Source organism: Symphodus melops (assembly GCF_947650265.1).
Source record: "Symphodus melops genome assembly, chromosome: 1".
NCBI classification, from domain to species: domain Eukaryota; kingdom Metazoa; phylum Chordata; class Actinopteri; order Labriformes; family Labridae; genus Symphodus; species Symphodus melops.
In genome coordinates, this window is record NC_136691.1 from 5874011 (window position 1) to 5901959 (window position 27949).

General features: G+C 40.6%; 2 protein-coding genes across 8 annotated transcripts in view; one reads left to right on the forward strand and one right to left on the reverse strand.

The window, feature by feature from the left end:
* LOC306826126 (regulator of G-protein signaling 6-like) overlaps positions 1 to 8043 on the forward strand; it is an 82221-nt gene extending 74178 nt beyond the window's left edge. For all 5 annotated transcript variants that reach the window (XM_079347252.1, XM_079347254.1, XM_079347253.1 and 2 more), the window contains 5 exons: positions 420 to 545; positions 3043 to 3229; positions 4409 to 4498; positions 5356 to 5409; positions 7166 to 8043. In XM_079347252.1, coding sequence (XP_079203378.1) covers positions 420 to 545; positions 3043 to 3229; positions 4409 to 4498; positions 5356 to 5409; positions 7166 to 7216 — 508 coding nt within the window. In that variant the 3' untranslated portion in view covers positions 7217 to 8043. The remainder of the gene's footprint in view (positions 1 to 419; positions 546 to 3042; positions 3230 to 4408; positions 4499 to 5355; positions 5410 to 7165) is intronic.
* Positions 8044 to 9745: 1702 nt separating this feature from the next.
* lama2 (laminin, alpha 2) overlaps positions 9746 to 27949 on the reverse strand; it is a 178323-nt gene continuing 160119 nt past the window's right edge. For 2 of the 3 annotated variants that reach the window (XM_079344159.1, XM_079344160.1), the window contains 15 exons: positions 27884 to 27937; positions 23760 to 23911; positions 23470 to 23646; positions 21221 to 21413; positions 17768 to 17848; positions 14428 to 14540; positions 13329 to 13422; positions 12946 to 13041; positions 12271 to 12351; positions 12083 to 12160; positions 11850 to 11928; positions 11604 to 11735; positions 11301 to 11431; positions 10406 to 10625; positions 9746 to 10286 (listed from right to left, as the gene is read on the reverse strand). In XM_079344159.1, coding sequence (XP_079200285.1) covers positions 10126 to 10286; positions 10406 to 10625; positions 11301 to 11431; positions 11604 to 11735; positions 11850 to 11928; positions 12083 to 12160; positions 12271 to 12351; positions 12946 to 13041; positions 13329 to 13422; positions 14428 to 14540; positions 17768 to 17848; positions 21221 to 21413; positions 23470 to 23646; positions 23760 to 23911; positions 27884 to 27937 — 1842 coding nt within the window. In that variant the 3' untranslated portion in view covers positions 9746 to 10125. The remainder of the gene's footprint in view (positions 10287 to 10405; positions 10626 to 11300; positions 11432 to 11603; positions 11736 to 11849; positions 11929 to 12082; positions 12161 to 12270; positions 12352 to 12945; positions 13042 to 13328; positions 13423 to 14427; positions 14541 to 17767; positions 17849 to 21220; positions 21414 to 23469; positions 23647 to 23759; positions 23912 to 27883; positions 27938 to 27949) is intronic. The other variant, XM_079344161.1, reaches the window with a different exon arrangement.

Consider the following 27949-nt stretch of genomic DNA (forward strand, 5'->3'; position numbering starts at 1 on the left):
GTGCTCTCCATTCCCGTCCCCCTGGATTATGCAGGAAATAATCACAGTAGATGTATAATGATTGTGACTAATGTAGCTGCATAAATCAGATGAATTGATCGATCGCAGGACTCGAGTGAGTGCATTCACGGTGGGGATTAAAAGGATTTTAGATGAACGTTGATGTGAAGAACACATTCAAATCTGCCCTTTTGGATGTTACACAGAATGATCCAAATGTAGGTTTTAATGTTTTATCCCCTCATCTGTATTAATCCGTCAGATCTCTCCACACTGATCATTTCTCCATCTTCTCTCTGCATTTTAATCTTTTCTTATTCCTTTTGAATCCTGACCTCACTGTAGAAGCTTCAGATAGTTCATACTGCCCCTCTCTCTCTCTCTCTCTCTCTCTCTCTTTCTTTTCCCATCTCTCCCAGTAAGGAGCCCAGTCAGCAGCGGGTGAAGAAGTGGGGTTTCTCTCTGGAGGAGGCCTTGAAAGACCCAGCAGGACGTGATCTCTTCCTCAAGTTCCTTGAGTCAGAATTCAGCTCAGAAAACTTGCGGTGAGCTCAAAACACGTTGAAACGTTCAATGCTCGGGCTTTGCTTTGAATGAATAAATAAAGTGGGATACTTGAAGGAAATTTCTTGAGCATCACAGAAATAATGCATCTAGGTGACATGTGGTTGCGTTTTAATTTAAAACCGAAGAGCAGCAATTGTTGTGCATTTGTGACAACATGAGGAGCTTCAGTTATTCAAAAAACTTTCACTGCTCTGGAAATAGAAAACACAAATTGCTCTTTGGCATGACAATTGTTCAAACCCACCATTTCAGCCCACTTGCACTCTGTAGACATGGGAGGAAACAAGTCTCAAGAGAAAAAGTCTCCATTTGGAGATCTGCACAAAAACACAGCACACAAAAAATAAATCACCTCTGACAGAAATCTAACATAAATGCAAAACAGGAAGAAAAAAAGGATCCGACTTAGCTGCATCATTTAAATTTGAATTTTGATGTTTAATAACGTAGATCATCAATATATACAACTGTTACTTGATTCTGATAAATATTTAATCCCAGAGAACATAATTGTAGGTTACTCATGGTGGAAAAAGCAGCAGAAAAAAACCCAATTATTTTTTAAAGAAACTTAGTTAAAATAACTAATAAATCGAGTTTTCGTTGGTTTGTTGTGGGCAGATATCTGGCACTACAGTGGGGTGGTCTGGTGGTCAAAGAAAAACAAAAAAAGAGTTCAAACGTTATACTCCTCAGAAAAGAACAAGTCACTTTCAGTGTTAGCTGTTGCTCGGCACGTGTAGCTATGAGGGATCTTTTAGAGGAGAGAGAGTGGGGAAAGAGATGCAGGAAAGGAGCCACAGATCGTATTCAAACCTGGGCCGCCCGCCGAGAGGACACAGCCTCCGTACATGAGACGCACACACTCACCACTGGGCTACAGACGCCCCAGAGTTTTAATCTCGATTACGATTTGATCTTACCACGATCATGGAAACAAGATAATCAAGATTTGATGATTCATGTTGTGCTCGTTCTGTGTGGCGAGTGTTTCAAAGTGTTTGTTTTTATACTTTGGCCACCAGAGACTTGGTCTCAGGATCGACCTTTAGTCATCCATACTTCCTTCAATGAGAGTTTTTTTTTCTCTCTTTACTGCTAAAAATCATTTCCACCACAGGAGATCAAATCCCAACACAACACATGGACTTCACACTCCCACACAATGATTCACATCCAAGCCCCCAGCGTCCAAAGACAAGATACTGCTAGCCAGCAGTAACATTACAGCTAATCACTCATGTGATTTACAACAGTGGGTGCAGTGAGAGCAAAGCACGTCTGTTGGCTTGATATTAAATGAGGTTGTTTATTTCACAGAATTACTTATTGATTCACAGAACAAATATTGAATTCATCCTTCATTTAGACACAGATGAATGCACTGCATCAGGTTTAGACTGTAATGCAGCAGAGCAGCATTAAGTAGATGTGTTCGTGATGCGCCTGAGGAAGAGTGAGCGTCTCCCAAAGTTAAAGAAGAGAAGAGACGATTTGATACTGCTGCGCTACAGAACGATAACACACACACACACACACACACACACACAGAGTATAGGAGCGAGAGAGCACACACCCTTATCTTCGCTCACCTCTGGGACAACTGTACTCTCCGCTCTCTCTCGGCTGCTTCCTCTTGTTTCCCTTTTTGGACCTTTAATTGCGTTTGCTTTTATGAGGGAGCTTTGGGGAAAGCTCTGCTGCGGGAGAGCGTCAAAGAGTGAGAAGAAGAGAGATAAACAGTGAGAGAGACACACCAAAGCCCCAGAGGTGTTTCTCTGTACTGCTGAAGCAGTACACTGATCAATATAGATACAAACTAATATTGAAGGCAGTGTGTGGCTCTCTGCTGCCTCTGGTGGTTATTTGCACAGATTATGACCTGCAATGCACATCTACTACCTTATATTGAGTTTGTATTTAATATCAAATTGAATCATCTTTTTCAAGAGTAAGCCTTTTTAATTTATTTTATTTGTATTTATTGCCCAAATGTTGTCAGCCATGTTACATCTTATATACGTTTTTATACACAGACTCATCAGCCTATAGAAATCCTCGAACACAGTAGTTTCTTGGTCTCTCCAGACTAGACTGTGTTTGTGATTATGCTAAAAAATAAGCATCCAAGTAGTTGATATACAATTACTCTTTAATTTCATGTGCATTCAAATTCACTTCATATAACATCACTTTATTTATTTTTCAAGGGATTTATACACTTTTAAGACTTTAGACATAATCTTTCTGCAGAAACATCTTCACAACTCTTCTGGGTTTTGTAAAGAAGGGAACTTCTCCGACCTTTTTCTCAGACTCGTAATTATTGAACCAAAAATGATATTATTGATTTTATCTAATATTCAGATACATACCAGAGACACTTTTATTTCTGTGTAGGTCAATTGTAAGACATGATATTAATGTCCTAACTTGTTTAGGATTGTTAAAAGGGGAAGTTGGTTTGTGTTCTAGGTTCTGGTTGGCCGTGCAGGACCTGAAGAGGATGCCTCAGCAGGACGTGGCACAGAGAGCGCAGGACATTTGGGCAGAGTTCCTGGCAGAGGGCGCACCCAGCTCCATCAACCTGGACTCCCATAGCTACGAACGCACGAGCCAGAACCTGAAAGACCCCGGGCGGTACTGCTATGAAGACGCACAGGTGAGACAATGCATGGAGAACATGAGGGTACGTTGCTGTTTGGTTTAGGCACAGACCTCAGAGAACGAGTGACTAAACCCATTTCAACCCTCATAAAGTCCCTCATCCATATGCATAAAGATGAGATCTACAATATCTACAACTGACTCAAATAAATGGATTAAATTCCAAAAATAATCCATGTACTTAAGATGCAACGCAGAGACTCTCTTGACAATACACAGCCTGTCAGCTAAAAGGTTAAACTGTCAGGATAAAGTGAAATCCACTAACACTCATAAATAAAGATCACTCCTACTGCCTTTTAATATACAGCTTACACGCGCTCGAGAGTGAACCTATGCACACAGAATACCTTCCTATCAGATTATAGTGTTACAGTGTTACAGTTTAAATGTGTGAGCTGTTGCCTCACAGTGAGGAAGTTGCTGGTTTGAATACCTGACAGACAGGAACCTCTCTGTGTAGCGTTTGCATGTCCGTCTATGCATGGGTGGGTTCTCTCTCTCTCTACTAGATCAACCATGACAGTCACATACAATACATTTGATCTAACTAGAACATGCGCTACAGGCTTTAAGGCATCAACATGAATTTCTAACTCTCAGATTTGAAACTAAAATGCATCTTCTCCAAAATGTGAAACTTGACTGTTATAGTTGTTTTTCGTTTTCAACTTATTTTATATAACAAAGCTAATCACTCTTAGCCTTTCTCACCCTGCAGGTGTGTATTCACAATCTCAAATCAGAAGTCTGCAGGTCATCAGAAGCTTCATCCCACCCTGTTTTCTAGCCCATCTATCTCTCTTACACGCTTCACTAACATCAATTAATGGGTTTATAAGGTGGAGGGATGTCGAGAGAATGCGCCCCTCAGGGAGATAGATAAGGTTTCTGGTCAGAAGCACTGAGGGTTGGATGGTGTCAACCAGATATTCTCTGTTGCAGAAACATAAAGAAGGAGGAGTAAGAAGAAGAGATTGCTCCTGTCAGTGCTACAAACATCGTCCTCCCTCAGTGACTGCCATGTTTAGTTTACTCTGACTCAATCTGCGCGTTTTGTACATCATTAGCACAGAACCATATTTAAATAGAGATAAATTACTCTTCTCCTCCTTCCAGCATCCCCATTAAGACCCATGAGTCTGCTCTCTCCTCTTTCTTTTTATTTCTTCAGGATCACATCTACAAGCTGATGAAAAGTGACAGCTATGCTCGCTTCCTGCGCTCCAACATCTACCAGGACCTGCTAATGGCCAGGAAGAAAGTAAGCGTGTGTCTTTGTTGGTGGTCGACCCCAGACGTGAACATGTGTACATATTTTACATTTATGTGTTTGCATTGTATAAACTAAATGTAGGATTGCACATATATGTTGGCAATAAATTAACAGAAGTGTATTTGTTAAATACAGAAACTCCCTTTAAATCAGATGAAATCATGAGCAATGGACTGCATATAGGAACAGGGAGTGGGCGTGGTCAATATGATTACATTACATAATTACATTTAAATGAACATCATGAAGACTGCAGTTGTAGACATGAAACTTTCATTTACAAGCTCAGAGGATGGGTCGTTTTCCACTCTGGTTTCATTTTGCAAACAGTGCAGTCGCCCTCTGCTGGCCATTAGATAGAATGCAGATTGAAGGCTTACTGTAGTTTATAAGCCAAGAGAACATGGGTAACCAATCAAAGGTGATTGTTGTGCATAGCTAACATGACTTATGTATCAGTTAAACTCATCTGATCACAGTTACAACCAATCAAAGTGGAAAGATACACGGTAATGTTTTTTTTTAGAGCAGTCTTAAAAATCATGGTTCTAATCAGTAGCATGAAGTGAGCCTTAAGTGTGCACACAAGCACACTTTTTTTTTGTTTTGTTTCTGTGTTTTGTTTTTGTCTTGCTTTACTGTGTTTTGTCTTGCTGCAAGTGTTTCTGTCTTTGTGTGTTTTATCCTGCGATGTTGAGATTTTTCTGTTCTGTGGTTTTTTGAAAAACTAAATAAAATATATGTAAAAAAAAAAAAAAGTGTGCACACAAGCATCAGCTTTGCACCCTGACACGTTGAACTTCTGGCCCATTTAGCTGTTTTCATTTTTGTGTCTGACTCTCCAGCCTGAAACGGAGCAGGGCCGACGCACCTCCCTGGAGAAGTTCACTCGCAGTGTGGTGAGTGTCCCGATTTCTCGGCTTTTAACTCTGAAGCTGCATTCATTAAAGTATAAGGAGTTTTGGTGCACATCACTACTGTTTCATATCCCAGCGGAGAGGAAGACACATTACAGCGTCTCTGCTTTTACTGAGCAAAACTGGAGCAACATAGGAGAAACTGTACCGACAACCTAGTCCCTCTTTTTGTCTTAGTGCTGCGTTATAATCATTAAAGCTGCAAGATTAATTTGCTCTTGCAAAAGTTTAATTATCACCATTGCTTGTTCTGGGTAATTTAAACATTTTATGGAGCATTAATATTCATTATTTAATATTCTTTGTCTCATTCCCTGAGGATGCATGTCCCTTTTTCTTAACACTGAACCTCCTACAAATGTTAGTGTTTGTGTTTAGTGTATGAAGGGGAACAAGCTGTTTATGGCTCTAATGAATCTTTCCAGATTATTGATCATTAATAGCTTGCAGGAATATTGAACAGGAGAGCTTTACAATGCACATTAGATGTAAAATAAGAGATCAAGGCTTCTGTGAGACCATGGATCAAAACAAATGTTTTGCAAACTGGACTTAACGGGACTAAACTGGGGTCCACATGGTGTGGTGTATTGACTTAAAGACCACCGTACAGTATATCAATAATGCTAGCTTCACTTTTACAGCACTTTTAAAATGTGATTTTGCAAACAGTGTTTTCTCTGGCAGGCTGTCCAAGATTGCAGCCGCCCGCAGAGTCACCTAAAGTCTGTGGAATTAAAAAAGATGTCTTGTTTGAGTATCTTAAAGGGCATCTCAACTCCCAAATGGTAGAATGTCTGGCAATATAGCCAGTGGATAGACCTCTCCATGCCATAAAATAAACCATTTAGAACTAAAACATCTATTTGAAGAGGTACTTCTGTAGTCAGTGTGGGTATCCGTGGACAGGGGCGATTTGCTCTCTACGTTAAGTGCTTGGTAAAATTATTGCCATCCTACATTTCAGACAGGTTAGACACATGTAGGACTTTTTACTGAGGTGAGTGGAAAGGGACTTCAAACTAGTAAAAAAATAAAATCACAAGTCAAGACGTTTTCTGCACTGCAGTTGACTTGTTTAGATATTGTGTTCTTGGAGATGACAGTGAGGCAACTGAACTGACAGCCTGCCTGCTTCAAGGGAAATAACATTTAATGTACACGAGCAGTCCAGAGTCTATCCCAGTTATAAAACCTGAGACAGCCAGGGCAGGTGCTACAGTCCTGCCACATGCCACATCATGGTCAGGTTGTGATGGCACCACATTAATGTGTACTATAGTATAACAATAAGTAAAGTCTTTTATCTACTTTTTGTAAACATGATGATGAGCATGGTCTTTTTACCTGCTCTTTGTAACGTTAACAGACAAAGAGTAAGGTCCTCTACCTGCTTTTTGTGAAGCGTCTCGAGATAACACTTGTTATGAATTGACGCTATACAAATAAAGATTGATGAATAAATACAGATGGATCATTGTTATCCTTTATTTTCCCCTCAACATTGATCATTCTCAATCCTCAACAGAGGTACAACATGAACATCCTGTTGTTCATGGGTAAATGAATCCCAAGATTAATGGGAAAAAAAGTAAAATATGTGGAGTTTTTGGTGAGCTTTTTTGATCTTTGTATGAATCTATGGATCTGTGTATGCATTTTTTTTTTTTATCTGTTCATGCATTTTTAGATAGATTATTTATTGATCCCTTGGAAAATTCTGTCTGCCTCCTCTTAGGGAAAGTCACTGACGGGCAAAAGGCTGACGGGGCTCATGCAGTCATCCTGACAAGGCCTGGATCCAGAGTAGGAGGAACCATACCCAGAAGAGCTGCTTACCCCCTGGAAGCAGAAGAAAATAGACCCTGGGGTGTTTTGGTGTGGCTGTGGGAGGCGGTTGGTAGGACTGTTGGGATTGGGCCGCCACCAAGTTTAAAAATCAACCTCAGATCAGTTTGAGAGGTCGGACATCATGCAATAAGTCACCGCATCTGACACCAAGACAAACAAGGACAAGCGATGTAAAAGCCTGTAACATACCGGCCTTTGTTCTCTCTGTTCTGGTTTTCTCTACTATCTCCACTCATGTAATTCTGGAAGCTGAAGAAGCTACCACTTTATCTTCTGTGATATAAACATGGAATGCTTGAATGCTGTCAAAAAGAGACTTAGATTGTCGCTGTAGCTAGCCGTTTTATCTCACCGCACTCACCTGGACAAGGAGGGTTCACAGTAAACATCTGCACTTTTCATTTTCTGAACTTTAATCTTCACACTGATGGCGGTCAGACTTCCTGCTTTAACAGTGGAACAGGTGGACCGGTGGTTTTTCGATCAATCTGTTTATGTTGAAGACAAAAGATGATCAACCTCTGTGTGTCCTGAAGTGGTTTGAGTAGTTACAATGAGTGTTAACATTTTCTGTAACTATTAAAGCTCCTGTGCGGGTTTTTAGCCAGTTAAAAAAAAAAAAGGAAAATTTATACTGTCTCGATATGAGCTAAAAAAGCAAACGAGACCATGGATTCAAGATTATTTCAACACTATTCATGCCACTAGCTGCTGCAGCCAGGTACAGTAGGTGTCCTATATGATGAGCCTCACCCCCCCCCCCCCCCCCCCCCCCCCCAAAAAAAAAAAAAAACTGAAATTAATTGTTTTTATATTCATCATAGGTTCATGAAAACTTTAACTTGTTCTGATACAGTGGGTTGTTAAATATGCAGAACAGCAACAGATCCATTTTTACATTTCTTGTAGCAGGTGTTTGTAAAACGTTTTGGGGTTTTTTTCAAAAGCACATCTTCGGAAAAATTGAAGAAAAACTGGTTGCAGCGCCCACAAAAACTGTACTTTGCTTAACATGAATTACTAGTAATGTAATTGAATTTACTTGACTTACACTGCCAATGTGAGGATTTGTATCTACTGCATGGACAGACAGAGGTGTGGTCTTGTCGTCATACACGGGTAAGGACAGGTTGATCATTTTACAAGAACAGGTGTATGACTTTAAGTGAGAGCTGCTCTAATGTTAGGCTTTATTCTATTCTTCTAAACATTCCACGCCAGGCGGCCCGGGCGGCTCTCGGACCATTCTTCACCTTATGTAAAGAGGAACACAATAATAAAAGAGGAATGCACAATGAAGAGAGGGGCTGACATTATTTCACGTTTGTTCATTCTTTCCTCCTCTGGGGGATTTGCGATTCTGGATAATGGAACCAAACATCAGCTTCATCTAACAGGTATGCCACGTCTATGTTTTACTGTCACATGTCGCCCTCTGGTGGATCTGTAACATAAGTGCTGGTAAATGTTCAAATGATTGGAAACAAAAGATGGAAAACAGTGTAAAAATAATGTCAGGATGGTGAAAAACTTTGAATAATTGAATTAACTTATGTTCCAGTTTACATTAGTAACATAAAGAAATAGTTAAAGGTCATTAAAGGGTCAATAAAGGTCAATAAAATTATGGACAGGTCTAATACAGTCCTTACCACTTATTTTCCAAAGATCTCCGTTGTAGTAGCTGTGAAGTTTAAGAGCACCACCTGGTGGAGTTTCCAGTAATAACAAACCTAAAGGTTCTTAAAGGGTTCTTTCTTTCTGAATGAACAATCTGTTCCACTTCTAAAAGCCAACATGTTCATTTAAAGAAGTATCTGTAACCAATACTGAAGCGTCAGGAACACTAATGTTATCTTGTCAATGAAACGATTCTACTTGATGTCCTGATTGGTCCCCAGGATTAGAAATAACCAATTGAAACATTGTTTTATCATCATGCTCTAGTTGAAAGAAGGACAGGACAATCAGTGTGATGCTATCAGGAATATATTTCAGAAACAGCTGCGTTTGTATTGTAAGACACACCATGCACTAAACACTGGCACTCTGTAGAAACCCTGTCCTGTTCAGTCAACCCAAAACTACGACAACATTTCTCCCACAAACGTGTATTTAAAAATGTAAAACTATCAACAAGCATAGGTTTGTACAAGGCATTTCAAATTGTTCTCTGCTGGTGTAAAAACACGATTGCATGGTTTTTGTTAAGGTTTAAATGAAGTCTTGCTTCATGAGTAGAGTAACACCGTAACTAAAGCTATAAATATTTTATTATAGGACCAACCTGTTCTCCCTCTGCAACAAAGATGAATCCAATGAAAACAAAACCGATGTTATATACACATCTGTAAATAAACGTTTTATCGCCTGCAACCAAAGCGCGTCTTAATACTCAGATCTTCCCTCCTGTAAACTTCGCAGACAAGTGCAGAATGAAATAGTTTGAAACACTGGGAGGCCTCGATTTGTTGCCGTATACATTTATTGACCACAGCCATACAGTGTTCATTAACTCACTGTCTTACATTATAACGGTGATGTAAGTGCTAACATGTTTTTGAGAGTGTTGTTTCCAAAGCTGCACCGGGACAATCCCCAAACAGGACACAGGAGCATCCACACTTTATTCACTGTTTGGTTATTTTCATTCCATCACAGGCAGGAGGTACATGCTATACTCTAATATTTGGTAAACTGGTTTCAATCTGTGATTCCAGCACCAATAAACTGGTTATTGTTAATAAAACACACTCCCAGTGCAGCTTCAAAGACCAGATATGTTCTTAAATAGCTAACTGGAGGAGCACGACATTATGGCAACAACATAGTGGACACTCTGTCGGCTCAGGCAGCTCCAGCAGGACAGGACATAGGCTGCACTCCTTTAATCTCGAGAGCCTTGTTGAACTGAACATCCAACGTCTTCGAGGCTTTAGTGATCTTCAGGTTCTTCATACAACCTTTGAAGGGAGTTCTGATGGAGAGAGCTGCCTGACGAACTCCATCTATGAGAGAGAAAACGTCGACATACAACAGTTAGGATCTGACCAATTCTGTGTTTAACGTAGATGTAAACATGTACATGAAAGTATTCTTTAAGGATATCTGCATGACGACGACATACCAGGATGTCCTCCGACATAGATGGGGTCGTTGGTGTCACACGTGTTGGAGCGTGCGTTTGGACTCTCTGCTTTACTCGTCGTCCCGTCGACCACCAGCTCCGCCCTGTGGCGAAGCTTCTTAATTGTGACTGAGTGCCACTGTCCGTCGCAGAAGCCCTCTCCTTCAGGCACGTGCTCGGCTGTGAAGCGACCGTCTCCGTTGTCAACGTGGAAGAGGAGCTGAGGGGAGGTGAAGGAACATGAAAACAATGAACAAAGACGGTGAATTCAATCTCTGCTTACGTGTTTTCCTGCCATACTGCAGCGGGATAGGAGAAACTTAAGGACACATTTGGCATTTTAAGAAAAGGTTTATTTTCCTTGCAACAAGATCAATACAGTTCTACATCTACAAACGACGGAGCCAAACACAAAAAGAAAACAAGAGGAAAAAGGTTAGCTTTCCAACCTTCATAACATCTGCTTATACACACCACTGAAATTCACCAGTTTAGACTGCTATGTGTTTGTCTTATCCACCCTGAATGTTTAGAGTAAAAAGTTCAACTCAGAGTTGATCAGCCATGAAGCTTTATCCTGTCAGTGTCCAGAAACAGCACATTTCTGTTTTTACATTGGTTGTTTAAAAAGGAATGAATAAACACAACGTAGCTGTGTGTTCAGAGGGGAGATTCTGTTAGCTTTGAACACAGCCCGGCTAGCTGTTTTCCCCTTTCCACTTTTCTCCTTTTGAACACAGACATGAGTGTGGTATTAACTTTTAAAATCCAAATCCCTGCCACAAAGAACAACAACAGCTCGGGGCGCTGATGGCCTAGCGGATATTTCACGCCAAATATATAAAAACCTAAAAATTAATCTATATAGACAAATTTAAAAATCACCGTTACATACCTTGCCCTGGACAATCTCCAGTCCCAGTCCGTCGTTGGCTTGGTTGCTGACAGCCAGAAGGACTCCACTGGTTCTGCTGGTTCTGAACTCTAAAGCTATGGACACGTCCAGGCCGACTCTGTAAGAAGAGACTGAAAAGAGATGAAGAGAGACATTACTGGCCATGAGTCTATCAAGAAAATATAAAAGAGCCCACTGGACTGGGTTTATGATGTGGGTTCATTATGTTGTTAATAAAGATTCTACTAAGCAACCAACTACTAATTTCAAAGACAGTGTCAGCTCGTCAGTGTCTCATCTCACCTGCTTTCAGGTAGCCAGTGCCGTCAAAAAAGGTCCCAGTCTCAGTAGCGACGAAGCATCTTCCTACCATGTGACTGGAGAAGGGACTGGCCATGTCTAGTTTAAAGTCTTCGATGATCATCTCAGGGCGACCTAAGCAAAGAGGGCGGAGCCTACTTTAAACTTACAAACTAATACGTGGAGAAAAAAACAAAAACGAGCCAATGACAATGCAAACAAAAGCAAACACAAGACCAAACCAGTTACCTGTAGTAGGGGATTTAGTGCTTACAGGACCTCCCACCATCTTAAAGTTACGTATACACCCGATGATACTGTAGAGGATCTAGAGAGAGAGAGAGAAAAAAACCATCTGATTCAACCTGAAAAACATTTAGAAAATGTTACATTGGAGGTTTCACTGAAACAGGTTAAACTGAGGGACTCTGGTTTTTAAAGATGGAGGCTTTGTGTGCATCTAAACAGATTTTTTCTTTTACCGGTCCTATCCTCTTGCTGGTGTAGTTTTGTGGTAATCCACCGACATAGACCCTTCCCACCACGTCCAACAGGTCAGCCTGGTGAAAGGAAGAAATGTAATGCAACATTCATATTCAATTTCACGTTTCAGAACTTGATCAAAAACTTCATTTAATAGTTGAGTTGAAAAAATGACAAAATGACAAACCGTCTTTGGGCTGGTGATCTGTTTGCTGTATTTCCCATCAACCAGCAGGAGAGCTCTCTGCTTGGTACGACTCACACGGATCTGAGAAGTTTGAATTAAAGAAAGGAAAGAAACTGAGAACAGAAAGGAGCTGAGCAGATTTCATTTATATCGTGTCTTCTTTAACAATGTAACAAAGTGGGTAAACGTCAAGAAAGAATTTAAGTAGGATTAATGGGTTTAAAGGACAGAATGTCTTTGATTTCAGCATAAAGAGACGCCATGAATGAAGAAAGAAAAAAAACGAAAAAGGGAAAATTCTGTTTAGATTGCAAAATCCGCTTTAATGTATGTCTGTAATAGATTGTCCCAAATACGGAAAAAGACCCATTACATCTCTACGTGTCAGTCTTTACAATTTCTGTAAAGCCTCTCTGAACAAACGGTCTTAGAAAAGGAGTTCATCAAAGAAAAATGGGGCGACACACCTAATATAGGTCAGTGAAGAAGGGACTTCTTTACAGTATTGTTAATTCAACTCAGACGGATACTATTCCCTTTATTATCAGGAGAAGTATTTTCTTTACAAAGTGTATGCCAAGGGCAGAACTTCATTAACCTGCTTTAAATGTAAAAAAAAAAAAAAAAGGATCATCCTTCAAATAAACACGACGAAAGGTCGACATGCTCTCCCACCTTGTGCCAGTTTCCATCGTTAATGGAGAAGGGGACGCAGGCAGATGTGTTTCCATGCCCCAGATCATAACCCAGGCAGACCTGTCCATTCTTAATCTACAGGGAGAGAGGGGGGAAGGGTTGTGATGTCATCACAAGTGGACAGGGTCAATAAATCAGCCTGCCTCAATAGACAACAAACACAACACACATTTTAAATGACTTCTGTGATTCTGCTCCGAACTAAGCTGGAGCAAACATTGATAAGAAGTGGTGAAATAGCACCATAGGAAGGTGTAAAGAACTCATTTCAATGAAACGTTTGCAGATAAGCAGAACCTTCAGAAAAAACGTTAAGTACTCATATACTGATTGAAACATGCACAAGGACAGGAGAGCGTTACCTGTATGGCCACAAAGTCAGCATGGTTGATTCTCGCCATGTAGAGAACAAGACCAGAGTCCTCCTTTGTCCTCAGATCAAACTCCAATATCAGCCTGACACACACAAACATTCACACATTTCCCCATTAAGACGACATTATGCACAGTGAACCAATGAAATCTGGCCTCTCGGATCACTTCAACAAGAGAAGCAACATCCTGCAAACATCCGGTTTTTTACATTAAAGCATCATTACAATTCATTTTAAAGTCTGAACATTAAGAGGATATTGTAATTAAGTTATAATAGCTCAGGTGTCATTTCCCAATTTAATTAAAAATGTGCAAATCAAAGTATTCGTATAGTAGATTTTTGGTCATTCGTCAGTGTGAGTGACTTCGCAGTTTGAAGTTAGCTTGAGGCGATTGTTTTTCAGATTGACAGCAGTGGAGGCTCAGCCAATCAAAGTTCTTTGACCCCAACCGTTCCCTGTCTGTGTCCTTGATGCTTGTACAGTATATCCAGCATTTGCATCACTTGTTATCACAGATTGTTGTTTCTGTTATTTTCTTGGTTTTCAGGGTCGGAACACTGATTTAATATTTATCTAGGATGTGTCCCTGGATCTCGACCTTCTGCACAACAGTGTAGGTAAAAAACCTCAACCTGTCCAAACTATCACTCACTCCTTTTATTAATTTAGAGGCGCTGTGCTGCAGAGTGTGGGATCTGTGATCAAACAGCTGTCAAGATGCACACAAACTCCCCACACCTGGGTCAGAGTTTGAGGTGCTGGGAGTGTAACATGTGAGAGGCATATAAATCCAAACGCAGAGGTAGAACTTAACTAAATATACTTCCTCAAGTTTACTTACTACCATTATTTCAACTCCTCTGGTTTTACCTCACAGCTTCTCCATGTTTCCTCACTGGTCAAGATGTCTCATTATCACACAAGTATTAATGTGATCTCATGAAATATGATTCAGTTTAACCTCTGTATGTAAAACTTCAACCTCATATATGAGCCTGACATGCACAGCTCTACATGTGTCCTCACAGGCAGCAGTGTGTCCCTGAATAAAAGCAGGAGACGAGCATTGTTTCAGGGTACAAACCTCTCTCTGACTTTGGTGTCGTCGAAAGCGAAGCTCATGTGGCTGTTCTTGGTCAGTCCGAACTGATAGGCCTTCTCCAGCACTGTCGGGGCCACGGCTGACGCACACAAATCCTGCAGATTACACATGATATGTCAGATACACTGACCGGGGTTCACTGCTCCCATCGGCTGTCTTGATCTGCAGGGACCTAAAGCACTGGTCGGTCTCTTTGTTTCATCTTTATAATAAAAGTGTAAAGAAGTGTTAGGAGGAGATTCAATGAGTTGAGAGTTATACACAAGGTCATTGATTTACAGTGAGAGGAAACATTATTAAAGTTAAAGTAAACATTTTTGAGTAAATATAAACTCAATTGTGCAGATTTTTTTCTCACAGGAAGTAAGACTATTGAACATGATACAATTAGATCAATGCTATCCTTGTTTTTATCAACTTAAATCAGTTTCCATCAAAGTGGACTCTGAAGCCACTTTTTATTCTTAACAGTTTGATTCTTGTTTAGCTTTTGTAAATATGATGTTCAATACATGAATCAAATGTCAGACGCTGCTGCCTGCTCTCTGTTTGATTTTTTGACAGCAGGATAAACACAGTATTAGACAAGCTTTCCTTCATATTTTACAGGCCGCAGTACAGTTGGTGACCAGAGGGTGTCAGTGTTGTAATGCAAGTGAAGGCCTTGTAATATTTCCACCTTTTAAGTTTTTGCTCCTGCTTTTTCTCCTGTAGATATATTCTCCTTTCTTCCGCTCGCCTCTCCTTAATTATTTTCCTCTTATCTCTCGTTTCTCCGTCTCCAAGCCTCTCACGCTTTTATCATTTCGTGTCTTCCTCCCATCTGTTCCGACTTTCTTTTTCTCTCCACCCCTTCACTCTCAGACCTCCTTTCATCTCACTTCCTCCCCTCTCTTCTCTTCTTTCCTCTTCTTTTTGCTAAACTTGATTCTTCTTTTTGGCTTCCTCCGTCTTCTTCTGTCCTTTCCTCTGGTTCCTTAGCTCTCAACTTGTACTTTTCTTCTTTCTTCTTAATTGTAATTCCCTTCTTTGCTTATCCTTCCTCCTTCTATCCAGCTTCACCTTCTCTTTACTTCCCCTTATCCTTTCACTCCCTTTCCTTCTTCCTGTTGTTGCCTTCCCTCCCTTTTCTTTCCAGTTGTTTTAACTGTTTTTTTCCCCCTGCTGCATCCTTCTTCTTCCTCCTCCTCCACTTAGCTCCTATTGTGTTTTCTCCTCCCATTTCTATCGTTTTTTTTCTGTTTCAGTTTTTCTACAACCTTCTGTTTCAGTTTTTCTACAACCTTTTATAACATCTCTTATATCTCTTATCTTCCACCTGTCTTCTAAACATCTTACCTCCACCTCCCTTCACTCTTTGCCTGTCTCTGTCTAATTCACCCAGTCTCGTTTTCTGTCAGTCTGGTCCCCAGCACCTCACCATTTTTGACCTCCTCCCCTACATCTTCTCTACTTGTCCTCCAGTTTCATCCTGATACCTTATTTACCTTTCCTCTCTTATTTTCTCCATTCCTCCAAACACATGTTCATTTCTCCTTTCTCTGCCTCTTCTTTTCCTCCCTTGATCCCTCTCATCTTATATTAGGTATCAAAGCTGCCTTCCAATACCTTACATTTAGAAAAGGAGAGCATCTCATACAATCAAACGTCAGTGGGTGTGTGTGTGTGTCTTAATCTCCCCTCTTCTCTTGTTCTCTTTCAAGTGAAGACATTCCCTGCACTGTGACCTTGCTTTGTTGCAGCTGACACTCACCTCTTATCGCTCTCTGTCCTCATATCCGCTCCTCCTCCTCCTAAACCTCCCTCTTCCCCCCCCCCCCCTCCCCTTTTTACTTATTCTCTTCCTAACCTAACAAAAGGGAGATGTCACCCGCTCAGACGCTCCTTCCTTCCCTCTCCTTCTATTCTTCTCCCGCTTCCTCTCTTCCGTCTTTCCATTAAAACGAACAAAAGGCCGCCATCGCTCCTTTCGGAAAGACTCTCTCCCTCTCTTTCTGTCTCTTCCCTCTTCCTCCATGGCTGCACCTTTTCTCTCTCCACTCACATCTATGCCCTTTTCTGTCTACTGACTCTTTCATCCTCTTCTTATTCAATGCGTCCCTCTCACTCTCCCTCTCTCATCCTCTCTGCGTCTTTCCATTAAGCTAACAAAAGGAAGTCTGCCTTCCATTTGGAGTGACTGGTCTGTGCTTGGAGGTCACAGCAATAAAATCTGAAGTCATTTATTTGGGATTTAGTATAAGTGTATGTGAGTACAAGGGAAGACATGCCTTTGTGTTCATCTGTGTGTGTGTGTGTGTGTGTGTGTGTTCTTTTAATTTCTCTACTTTGACCCGGTGCAGCACTCGCTTCAACCTTTTTTCTTCACTTTGCTTACAGATGGTTTCAAAACTTTGTTGTTTCCATTTGTAGAAGTATTTAGCTTTAGCTAAAGATGCTTTACTGTGAGACTTTTTAAAAGATGAAAATATATTAATTAAAAGCATATCAAACGTATCTTTTTAACGATGAAAGCTGCTGGGTTATTGTGCCTGAACAGTTGAACACATTCAGAGTCCGGGTCGAGGTTTCTGCCTTTGAAAGTAAGTTTTTTTTCTTTGCCACTGTAACTTTGCTAAATGTTGCTGAGTGCTGAGCTGATGACAGATTCATGTTGGGTCTTTCAAAATAATATGAGAAACACTTCTTACAGTAGTCACCATAATGTAAGTCAGCAGCAGAGTGACCTCATACTCCTCTTTGAGTAGTCTCATCTTTCTGTCAAGAACTGAAGTCAGCGGCTCAGATGTGAAGTACTTTCAGTAGCTGTTCAAGCTTCTGGAGTAAAAACAACAGTTCAGGGCCGTAGATTCACACAGCAGCTCAGTACGAATGAGAGGTGCGAAGATGTTAAAAAGCTTTAGTTAACTTACTGTCTCTGGTTTGGTAAAGGTAACTTGAGCCTTTACAAATATATATATATTTTTTTTTTAAATGAATTCTCCATACACGAGGAACTGAAGGTGACAACAGTTTTATTAAAAAAGTTCAGTGGGCTTTTTTCAAAAGACACGGACTATGAGGAGTAAAAACATTTGTCCTTTAACACGTGATTTGATTCAATGTTATCATTTTGAAATGCTTTGGTATCTAAAGAAGGTTTGCCTTGTGAAACAATTACCATGAATGAGTTTACCATGAGATGAATCTATAGTCAAGGTTATTATAATAATTGATTGAAATAAGACAATCAAGATAACCAGAGAGAACATGGCAACAAACATTTAGTTCTAGTGTGTGTGTGTGTGTGTGTGTGCGTGCGTGCGTGCGTTTGTGTGTATACCATGTCAATGCCAGGCTCCTGAGTAGTAGGTGGGGAAGCAGCAGTAGGTGGAGCAACTGGTGCAGCAGGGGGCGTGGCCTCCTGCAGGTAAGCAGTCAGGAAGTAAGTAGGGAAGGAGATTATTGGCAGCCACAAAGCCAGAACGTGTGACAGTGCCTCAGACAAGCACTCATCCCTCCAATCTGCTTTAAGCAGGAAATGATGTCATACACTATGTGTATGTCCAACCAAGCACAATGCAAACAGTTGCAGGACAAATAAGGTAGAAACTGCAGAAAAAAGGAACGGTTGTTATTAAGAGCAGCGTTTCAATCCAAAAGATCTTCTTCAGACTTCTTCGCCTGACAAGGCTCCTCTTCAGGATCTTTTGGATTGAACAGTGTGTCAACTTTTCCTTTTCTTCAGGAAGGAAACTTGAGAAAGAAAACAAAAAAAGCAGAGAAACCTGTAGAATATTCCCCCTTTTAACATCAAAGAGTTTCTTGCATGTTGTAACGAATAAGAAAGGCCTATTTCTATTTTTTTAATTTTGTATATAAATATATCTCATTTTGGAGTCACAAGTACACTGTTCTTATTCTTTGTAAATGGTGAATTTCTGTGACATTGAAGGGACTTTACAGAGCTGTAATTTAAAAGCTAATTAGAGGCAGTTGTCATGATGTCATTAATCAGAAGAGAACATCAAAATGAACGAGTCTCTTAAAGAATCTCAAGTCTAAATCTTCTTTCTCAGAGGTTCGCTGGAGTCTGTACGTTTCCCCTTATGGAACCTCTTCAGCCTCTAAACTGGTGCTCAGAACGATCTCAAGAATCACAAGTACGGAAAATGTTGTGACACAAAAGTGGGAGATAAAAAAGCCTCTTTATACAAGCACACGCTGAGACTGCTGTCAGCTGTGATTCAACTTGTGATTACCTCTGATATAACCTTCTACTGCTGTTGCTGAAACACACTGTAACCCGAGTCTGCCTTATGGAGCTCGACATCTTTCAAAATCCAAATATATGAATGTGAAAAAACACAATATGGGATTAAAGAAATTTTAGTTTGAAAGAAAAGATAGGTGATACCATAGGATCCTCATTTTGTCATTGTGAACGTTTCTGAGCATCGTAGTGTACGGGGCAAAGAAGGAGAAGAAGCACGATGGGCTGTTAACAAAACAAACTGAGCCTAAAAATAATCCTTTAGGAATGACTGTTTATAAGGTCTTCTCATGCTCGCAAAAAACATGGCACTACTGTTTTAACGGACAAAACACACAAAAAGCAGGTTCAAGATAAAAATGATCATCTGCTCTACTTTCTCTTTGTAGGAGCTAGCTTAATTGCTAGGTGCTACTCTTTGGTAAACTAGCTTATTAAAATACTACACCTTTTTAAATGACAGATTTAAAAAAAAGAATTTTACTTAAAAAAACAAAAAAAATATCAGCTGTAACTGTTAGGGTGTGAATGTGGTAAAACACGTTAATATAGTCTGAGTCTCTTGCAGTTTTGTACTGACAATAAGGAACAAAGGGTTGTAGCTTCATATTTTTCTGCCATATTTGATTATGTTGGAAAAAAATCTGTGTCAGATACAGCTCATTATTAAGTAGTTTAGACTTGCATATTAACTCTGGCCCGTCATAAGCCGCACACTCAATACACACATGCGCACTCTTTAGTTGATCAGAGGCTAACTCAGAAAATACTTTTTTTTCTCTAGTCTGGGCTTGTGTAGGCTATTCTTATTTATGTGGTGAAAATGTAGAGCTGTTGAAAGATACAAAAAGATCAACATAAAGGCTGCAGGTTATCTACTGTATGAAACAATGCCTGAGCTTAAAGCACATTTACTGGAAAGAAAATGTGAACAATGGTGAGAACCCTTCCTTCAACCTCAATGAAAAAAAAAAAAAAAATAGATGGGTGCTCGAGCGCTGCAGCGTCTCACAGACTGCGGTGTACTGTAGATCATAAAGAAGATGAACTTACAGCCCATAAAGCAGCAAACTGCAGAGTTATAGCTCAGTTGGCAATCGCTCTTTTCCTCCATGCTTCATGATCAATGTTCTTTTAGAGGTGTAGTTAAGCAGGTAACTGGGTAACTGATAACCTATGACCGCTCTAAGCCGTATATGAAATGTATCTCCCTCCTATCTACTGCTAACATGAATAACTCACTGCCTAACAGCCTCTTAGCATAGCAGCTTAACGTTGGCTGAGTGTTTTGGCTCCTGCGGGCTCATAAAGCATAAATGGCGTGCACAGTTAGCCTAGCGTGGCGCTGTAGCTCCGCACTGCATGACAGGCTGCCAGAGGTGGAGTTTAGTGGCTCAAGGCTAAAGGGACTATAAAGAAGAGTTAATGGGCTGTACAAGTGCTATGTGATGAAGCGCTAAGCTAACACGGCGAGGCCAAGGCTGCTTTTCATCAGGGAGAAATAGGTGTGTGTTTGTGAATGTGTGAGTTAGGAATGATTGCAGTTTTTGTTAACATGTATGCATAATGATCTACATCCTGTTTTACTCTGTGTGTGTGTCTCGTCTACTTTCTTTTTGAATGTGCCAACTGTTTCAAAAAGGCAGTTTGAGCTGAACAAAAAGTGGACAGGGTGCATGAACAAACAACTGATTTGATATCACAAAAGTTCATCTAACATCAGCTTTAGGGATTAACTTGCTGCTCCAACCTTTAGGCCTTGTGTCCACCTAACGTTTTTTTTCTTTTTTCTCAAAACCAGTGTCATTTTTCAGTTTTTAATTGATAGAGAGCGTTCGCGACAGAAAACAGATGCCTGGATGAGAAGCGCAGTGCATTCTGCCGTTTCTGTGTGGCCCCTCCGAGCGCTCAAATTGAAAATCTTTCAACTTTTCAGAAAGGCGTTGTAGATGTCACCGGCACTCTTTTGAAAATGTATGATATTCCCCGTATTTGAGCCCTCGTACGGATCGCATCTTGTACCCACATACTCTTTGCTCAGAGTCTGATAAGGAAAAAAATGATGACAAATATTAAACATACAGTAAAAAGTAACGGAGCCGTGTCGATCATGAATTGATCATGAATCGTTGTCAACATTCTCTTGTCATAGAGACAGGAGTGACATGCAACTCTTTTCTTCTCAGCGAACAAACGCTTTATACAAATGCTCCCGAGCGCAAAGCCACCGCTTTTCTGCCCATAAAAAAACGCTAGGTGGACACAGGGCCTTACAAAGGACACTGGTTTAGGAGAGTTAACCAAAAAAAGAGTTGATGCCAGCTCTTGTCATTCAAGCACCATCAGGTCAAAGGAAAAGACAGCAGTTAAACAGATACCTTGATGTTTCTAACAACATGGAGTCTTTCCTCAAACTTGTAAAAATTGAAAAAAACAAATGAACTTGTTCATCTATTGTGTTAATAATAACTGATAAAGAAAGTTGATCCAATGTGTGTTTCCTTGTTAGTTTAAGCGACTTACGGCAGGAGGAACGGTAGGCAGTGCAACAGGGGCTTTGGTTGGTGGAGGCCTGACAGGCTTGGACTCCTCCTTTTCCTTTTCAGGCTCCTCTTTCTCATCTGGCAGTGGGAGTGGAGGCGGTGGTGGGGCGAGGTTGGGGCACTGGCCGATTTCAGCGTTCTCGAAGGAAACAGGCTGGGAGAAATCTGAGAGACTGAGAGACAGACAAGAGATTAGATGAAATAAAAAAAATGATCATATAACATTCACATGAGGACCAGAATGAGCTAGAGTAAACTGTTAGTTTAATTCAGACCAAAAGCTTCTTTAAGCACATTTCTTTGCTTCTGAAGGACACATTTACATGGCTTGGTTCATTTTGCTGCACTCGGTAGATGTGCTTTGTATTTTTTTCCCAGTCAGATATGTAAGATTAAGTCAGTTTACCATCATCATTGCCACTTACACTATGTTTGGCTCTGGCCAAACATAGTGTATAGTGGAAGAGGCCTTCATAGTGTCTCAACAACAATCCTAATGTGATGACACTGTTGCAAATACAAGGCTGATGAGCTTTTTAACCTTGACCTGATGATAGGCATCGACGCATGAAGTGATTCACTCTATATGCTCCATTGAGCTTAATGTGTTCAATTATTATTCAAATTAATGGCAGAGGTTGGAAGTATCAATGTGGAAATCATTTTTGGTTTTACTTCAATGTGTTTCCATGTAGCACTTCTAAAACACTGAGTAAATCAGTGCTCCATAAACACAGGGATAGAACAATCCAAAGAAATAGGGACAAGAAACCTAAAGCAAACCACAATCACAAGACAAGGATGGAGAATTACTGGAAGGTTTGTCAATACAGATGATTTCTTAGGAAGCCTTTTTGAAGAAATCCTGAGTTCGGGCGGCTCTGATTGACCATGAAAGATGATCCCAGAGCGTGGGGGCAAAAAAACCCAAACCTTGTTTAGTGATTTGAGAGAGGAGGGGATCCGAGATTTGATAGACATAATTGAATTATGAAACAAGGTGGTAGCTAATGTAGCATTTTTTTTGTTCAGTTTATTGTAAGTTTTACAGGAAGCTAAAGGACGGACTCACAAACAGGGGACACATGGGGCCAAAAGCTGGTTCTAGGCAAGTGGCAGCCTTTGCTTTTAAAAGCTGAGAAGAATAAAAGTGTCTATGTGAAGTGAAATGAAGTGAGTCACAAACAGAAACACAAAGAGAGAGAGAGAGAGAGAGGTCTCAGTGAGTTATGAGCATGAATATGATATTGGACAGTCTTTATTACTGCTGAGCAGGCACAAACAGACCCAGGCTTTACCATCATCATCATTATCAACGCCATCAACACGACTTCCTGCAATCGCATGAACTACGCTCTAACCTGTGTACAGTGTATGAGATCAACATTAGACCTGTCGTCCACCGCTGGAAAACAGAATGAGTTTAAATGAGTTTATTTAAGGTGAGCAGTTTACTGTTAGAGGAAATTTAATTAAGTCAATTGGTGAGTTTGGCCTGAGTCAGTGTTTTTACATGGTGAAACACAGAGAAAGAAAACTCCCCCCCCAAACAAGTTACACTTACTTTATGACTGTTTTTCCAATCATAGCTGTCGTTTGACTCGAGCTAGACTCAAGGTGTAAAGAACCTTTCCCATGATTGGTGTCTGGAGTCAGTTGTTTCATTTGCATGATAAATACATAAGTTTAACCAAATAAAAACCAATCCAAACCTGAATATGGAAAATGTATTGAAACTTAAGTAACTATATGTTGATGTCTGGACTTTTGAGATTCTTACTATTATATAGAGAAACCTAAAATGACACATTGACAAAGCTAGTCGGGATTTTGCTTCTAATGGGATTTAACAACTTTTGACTTTGTGCTGCTCGAACAACGTCTCTACTCTGGAACTTGGAAAAATCCTGATTCTTATTGCAGGATATGAATCAGCTCTCTGTTGCAGTTTGCTCACGATACTATATATTAAGGACAGATTAGAGAAAAGCACATTTTAGCTCAGTTTGGATGAAAAGATTAAATCTTTAAAAGGTGTGATGCTCTAATGTCGCTGTGTTTTTGCTCTGTTTCATGTCGTCCAGTGCTTTCTTTTATGGAAAAAAATGGTTTACATATCCCAACTGTTGTTTATTCCCAGTACTGGAATAAAACAATCATATATCACAGTTGTGAGTATTTGATGTTTTGAGAAAAATTAGTGAAGTATTAATACAAGATAATTCTTACACTGCATTGACCATGAGGTTCCATATACATCCCTGGAACGGGATGTTGGCTCTGTTGGACGTCAGCTCCACCTCTGCAGGAATACCACCGAGGAAGATCCTCTGCAGGCTGACTGGCTGGTCATTTGGAAGCGCCGCCTCCCTCTTGGCCTCCTCGTCCACCTGGACTGCAAAAGATCTAGAAGAAAGAACCCAGAGAAAAAAGCATATAACAAGGACTCATGTGATTGTAAAGAGTCAAATCTACCACAGCGATAAAAACAGAGAGTGAACAGATGCACAAACACGGACCTGCCAGGCAGCCTCTCTATGCGCAGCGAGTGCTCTCTCCCATCATGCAGCGTGCCCTGCTCCGGGCGTCTGATGATGCGACGCGGGCTGTGGCTGCCCGTAAACACAAGGACCTCCAGAGAGCCTTTGTTCAGCATGACAGAGAGGTATGGCTGCAGGAGAGAAGGAGATCATCATCTGCACAGATCTGTATATAGCGCACGTTGATGTACAGGAAAATCACTTTTTACAATAAATATCCACTAAACATAAACAGTAAAGCCTATCCTTTTAAATATCATTCATAAAAAACCTTGTTGCGATAAATAAGCTGGTTTCCTGGTCATTGTAAGCAGCCATTGTAAGGTCATTGTAAGTAACTGACTAACAACATCACATTTAAACAAAAATTATGATGTCACATCAACCAAATGCAATTATGAACTCATGAGTAGAAGTGCTTTGATTTCAAATAACACGAGTGGGAACTTTAATAACAACAAAGTTCTTTGAGTACATTGTCAAACAGCAAACGACATCTTGTAACTGGATCTATTACTCCACAGCTTCATTGTCTTTAATTTGCAGAAATAGCCCGAAAGTGGACTTCACCTTTAAAAATCTCTTCTGTTAGACTAGAGAGAATTGGACAAGACACACAAAGACACAAGCAAATAAAAATCAACTTAAACACAACATGGGACAATTCCAAGATTAAAAAAAAGGTATTTAAATCGTCGTTGACATCTCAAGACAAACAGCCACATGCCTCTGTCAGTGAGTTATCAGTGCATCTAATCTTTGAAATGTATTCATGTTTTAAGATTTCAAACCTCCACAGTCAACCCACCAACCATGTTTAAAAGAAGGATTTTTAAGTTTAATATAAACTACGTATGTCTCATTGTAGATTACGTCATTTCTCCAACTGAAGGCATTTTTTGAAAACTTTTTTTCAGACAAGAGGAGACAACAAGGACGAGAGGAACAAAACACACGGGCGAGAATTAAAGGAAGGAGAAAAGACAAACAGGAGGGAGGAGAGGCCGAGGATTAAAGAGCAGAGTGAGAGTCAAAGGGGAAAGGGGAGATAAGTGGGAGGGGAGGGGCTTATGAAGAGAAATTGGGGGGAAATAAGAGAAGTAGAGAGGAGCGAGGAGGAAAGGATAACAAGAGATGAGAGGAACAGAGAGGAGAGGATAATAGGGGGAAGAGATGAGAGGGCAGAGAGCAAAACAGTGAGCGAGATAGAGACGGGGAGGGCGAGAGAGAGAGTGAGGCAGAAGGAGAGGTGCTAGAGAGCAGCGGTGCAGGGTCAGGCTAATTTGAATTTTAATTCACTGTGTGCCAGAGGGCGAAGTGGGAGACAATTTACCACCTGAAAATGGAATTTCAATTTGAGGTCGGGGACAAATTGAACTGAGATGTAGCTACAACATGCCTCGCGCTTCACCGTCTTTCTCTTGCTCACTCACACACACACACACACACACACACACACACACACACACAGAAAGACATGCAGACACACACGCACCAAGAGAGATACAAAGGCACGTACACACAAAGCCATACAGACAAAGACAGAGTGTCACAGACTGACTTCATACACTAAAGGAGAGAAACACACACACGGAGACACGAGGACTCACAACCATGACGACAAATACGCAGCAGACTGTGCAGCTAGCATGCGCGCAAAGACCTGCAATCAAAGGCAACATTCCCACAAACATACACAGACACACACACACACACCTCATCTCTTTAATCTTTTAGCTTTTGAAGATTTTTGCATGTATGATCATGTTTTGGGGAAAATGTGACAGAAGTGAATGCAACTGTTACTCTTATATTCCGTCTTTTTAAATATGTGTTTGTTTTAGATTCATGAACCGATCTAATCTCTGAACTGTGGAGCTCTTTTTCAAAAATTCATTCCTGCAAACACACCTTGGAGCAAACAGAGGTCTTTTAATCTTTCATGCATACTTTTGTTTTTGAATTGTTTTTTTCTTCTTCTCTGCAGACAAAGCAACACGATTTTGTAGCCTGTAACTTTTTACAATCAATTCAGAACTACAGTAGAACTTGACATTAGTTGGTGTACTAATGAGGGATGTTGAGTTGATAATAATGAACCTCTATCGACAGATTTTGGACTAAAGATCTGATCTGAGAATTGAACTTGATTGAACTTGATAAGTTGCTGTTCTAACTGTGAGTAAGTGATCCATCACCACTGGCTGCACCAGAAGCCCTGAAAAGATGTCCTGGAGGCATACATCGACTGAACAGAAGCTGATGGGTCATTCGGGGACACTGAAATCAGTTGTTACTCACAGCCATAACAAGAGCTGGAGCTACAAAAGTAATCGCAGCTCATCCTATGGCCTCTCTCGGGATTTTTGGAACATGATGACTTTTCACCGCTCCTCCAGTTCTGAACTATCTAGTGGACAGAGCTCGATAAATTAGAACTGAAGAAACCGTCTGGAGGAGAGGTGAAACGTCTTCAAGATTGTCAACCAGTCCTTTCGGATAAAACTTCAAATCAACAATGACCTCGATGGTTGAGAAATCTCCACAGATATCTGGAGAGAGGTTCAGGGGCCACATTGTTGAGATATTTAAAAACTATTTATAAAAGCATAAAGTATGAGGTTTGTATTCCAAACTCAGAAAGATAAAGTCGTGCTTTGAGAAGAGAAAACTCTTCATATCAGACTGGAAATGGTCAGAAATTTCACAGAAATCTTTCGGATGTGTGAGCAGCTTTCACATCGAGCTCACCGCCCCGTCGCCCCTCCATCCCACTGATCGTCCTCCTTAAACATCAAACACTTCGGCTGTGTATATCTTACATTTTGTGAATGGTCAAGCAGAACATTTTGAGTGTCTCCTCCACCACCCCCCCTCCTCTTGACTCCATCTTTCCCTCTTCCTCTCCTCACAATACTCTTTCATCTCAGGTTCCCTCATTCTGCTCCGAGCTTCTTCTTCCTCTTTCTTCTTTTCATCTCTCCTCTCTGTGACCATTTCCTGTTTCTGTCTATCAACTGACCGCATCTTTCCATTTTGTCCTCTCCTCTCTTCTGGCTTACTATCCTTGTAGCATTTATCTGACTTTTTTCCGCTCTATCCTTCCTTTCACCTCTAAATCTCCCTTCTCCATCCCTCCATCCTTTGTCTCCTGTCCTTCTCTCTCTCTCTCTCTCTAAAACATCCATTAGTCAGGGCCAAGTTGAGTTGATGGTATTTTTAACCTCGCTTAACCTTTCTCCACACACACACACAGACACACACATACACACACACAGACACACACACAGACAGACAGACAGAAACACACACACACACACACACACACACACACACACAGACAGACAGAAACACACACACACACAGCCTGCCAGAGTAGTTAGTGAAAATAGATTTAGGCTCCCAACAACCAGTGATGATGGATAAGCTGGATGTAACCCTCTGTCCTCTCTCTCTCTCACACACACACAAATGCACACACACACACACACACACACACCTACACTTACACACACACACACACACACACACACACGCACATTATGTACAAACAAATATGGAAACAGACATCCACACATGGTGGTAAAACATAGTGATTCTAGCCAAGATAACAAAAAATTGATGCATTCATTTATGAACATTGGTACTGAAAAAATCTGTGTGTTTGTGTGTGTGTGTGTGTGTACCATTTGTGTAAATGTGTTTTAACCAAGTGTGTTCTTTGGCCATAAGTCGATCTAATATAATCAGTTTAGTTGCCTGCAAACTCAAATCTCATTAATATGCACTAATGGAAACTTCATTCACTTAGAGAGAATGTGCTTGTTTGTGCAGGCTTGTGTGTGTGTGTGTGTGTGTGTGTGTGTGTGTGTGTGTGTGAGAGAGAGTGTGAGTGTGTGTTTGCATGGTCAGCTAAACTTAAGATACCTTCGATGTGATGGATCAAAATGTGTGTGCGTTGTGTGTGTTTGCATTCAGGAGTAAAGACTATCCAATTAGCTCGTTGCTTATAAATGCAAATCTTATTAATAAGCACTCCTTTCAGAAAAAAGAAAGGGGGCAGTTTTTGGGTGTGTATGAGTGTTTCACAGTGTTGAGCCTACCTCTCCAGATTGTCTGCGTCTCCGCTTGGAGGTCAGGACGTTTGTGTTTCGGGTCTGCCGTAAAAA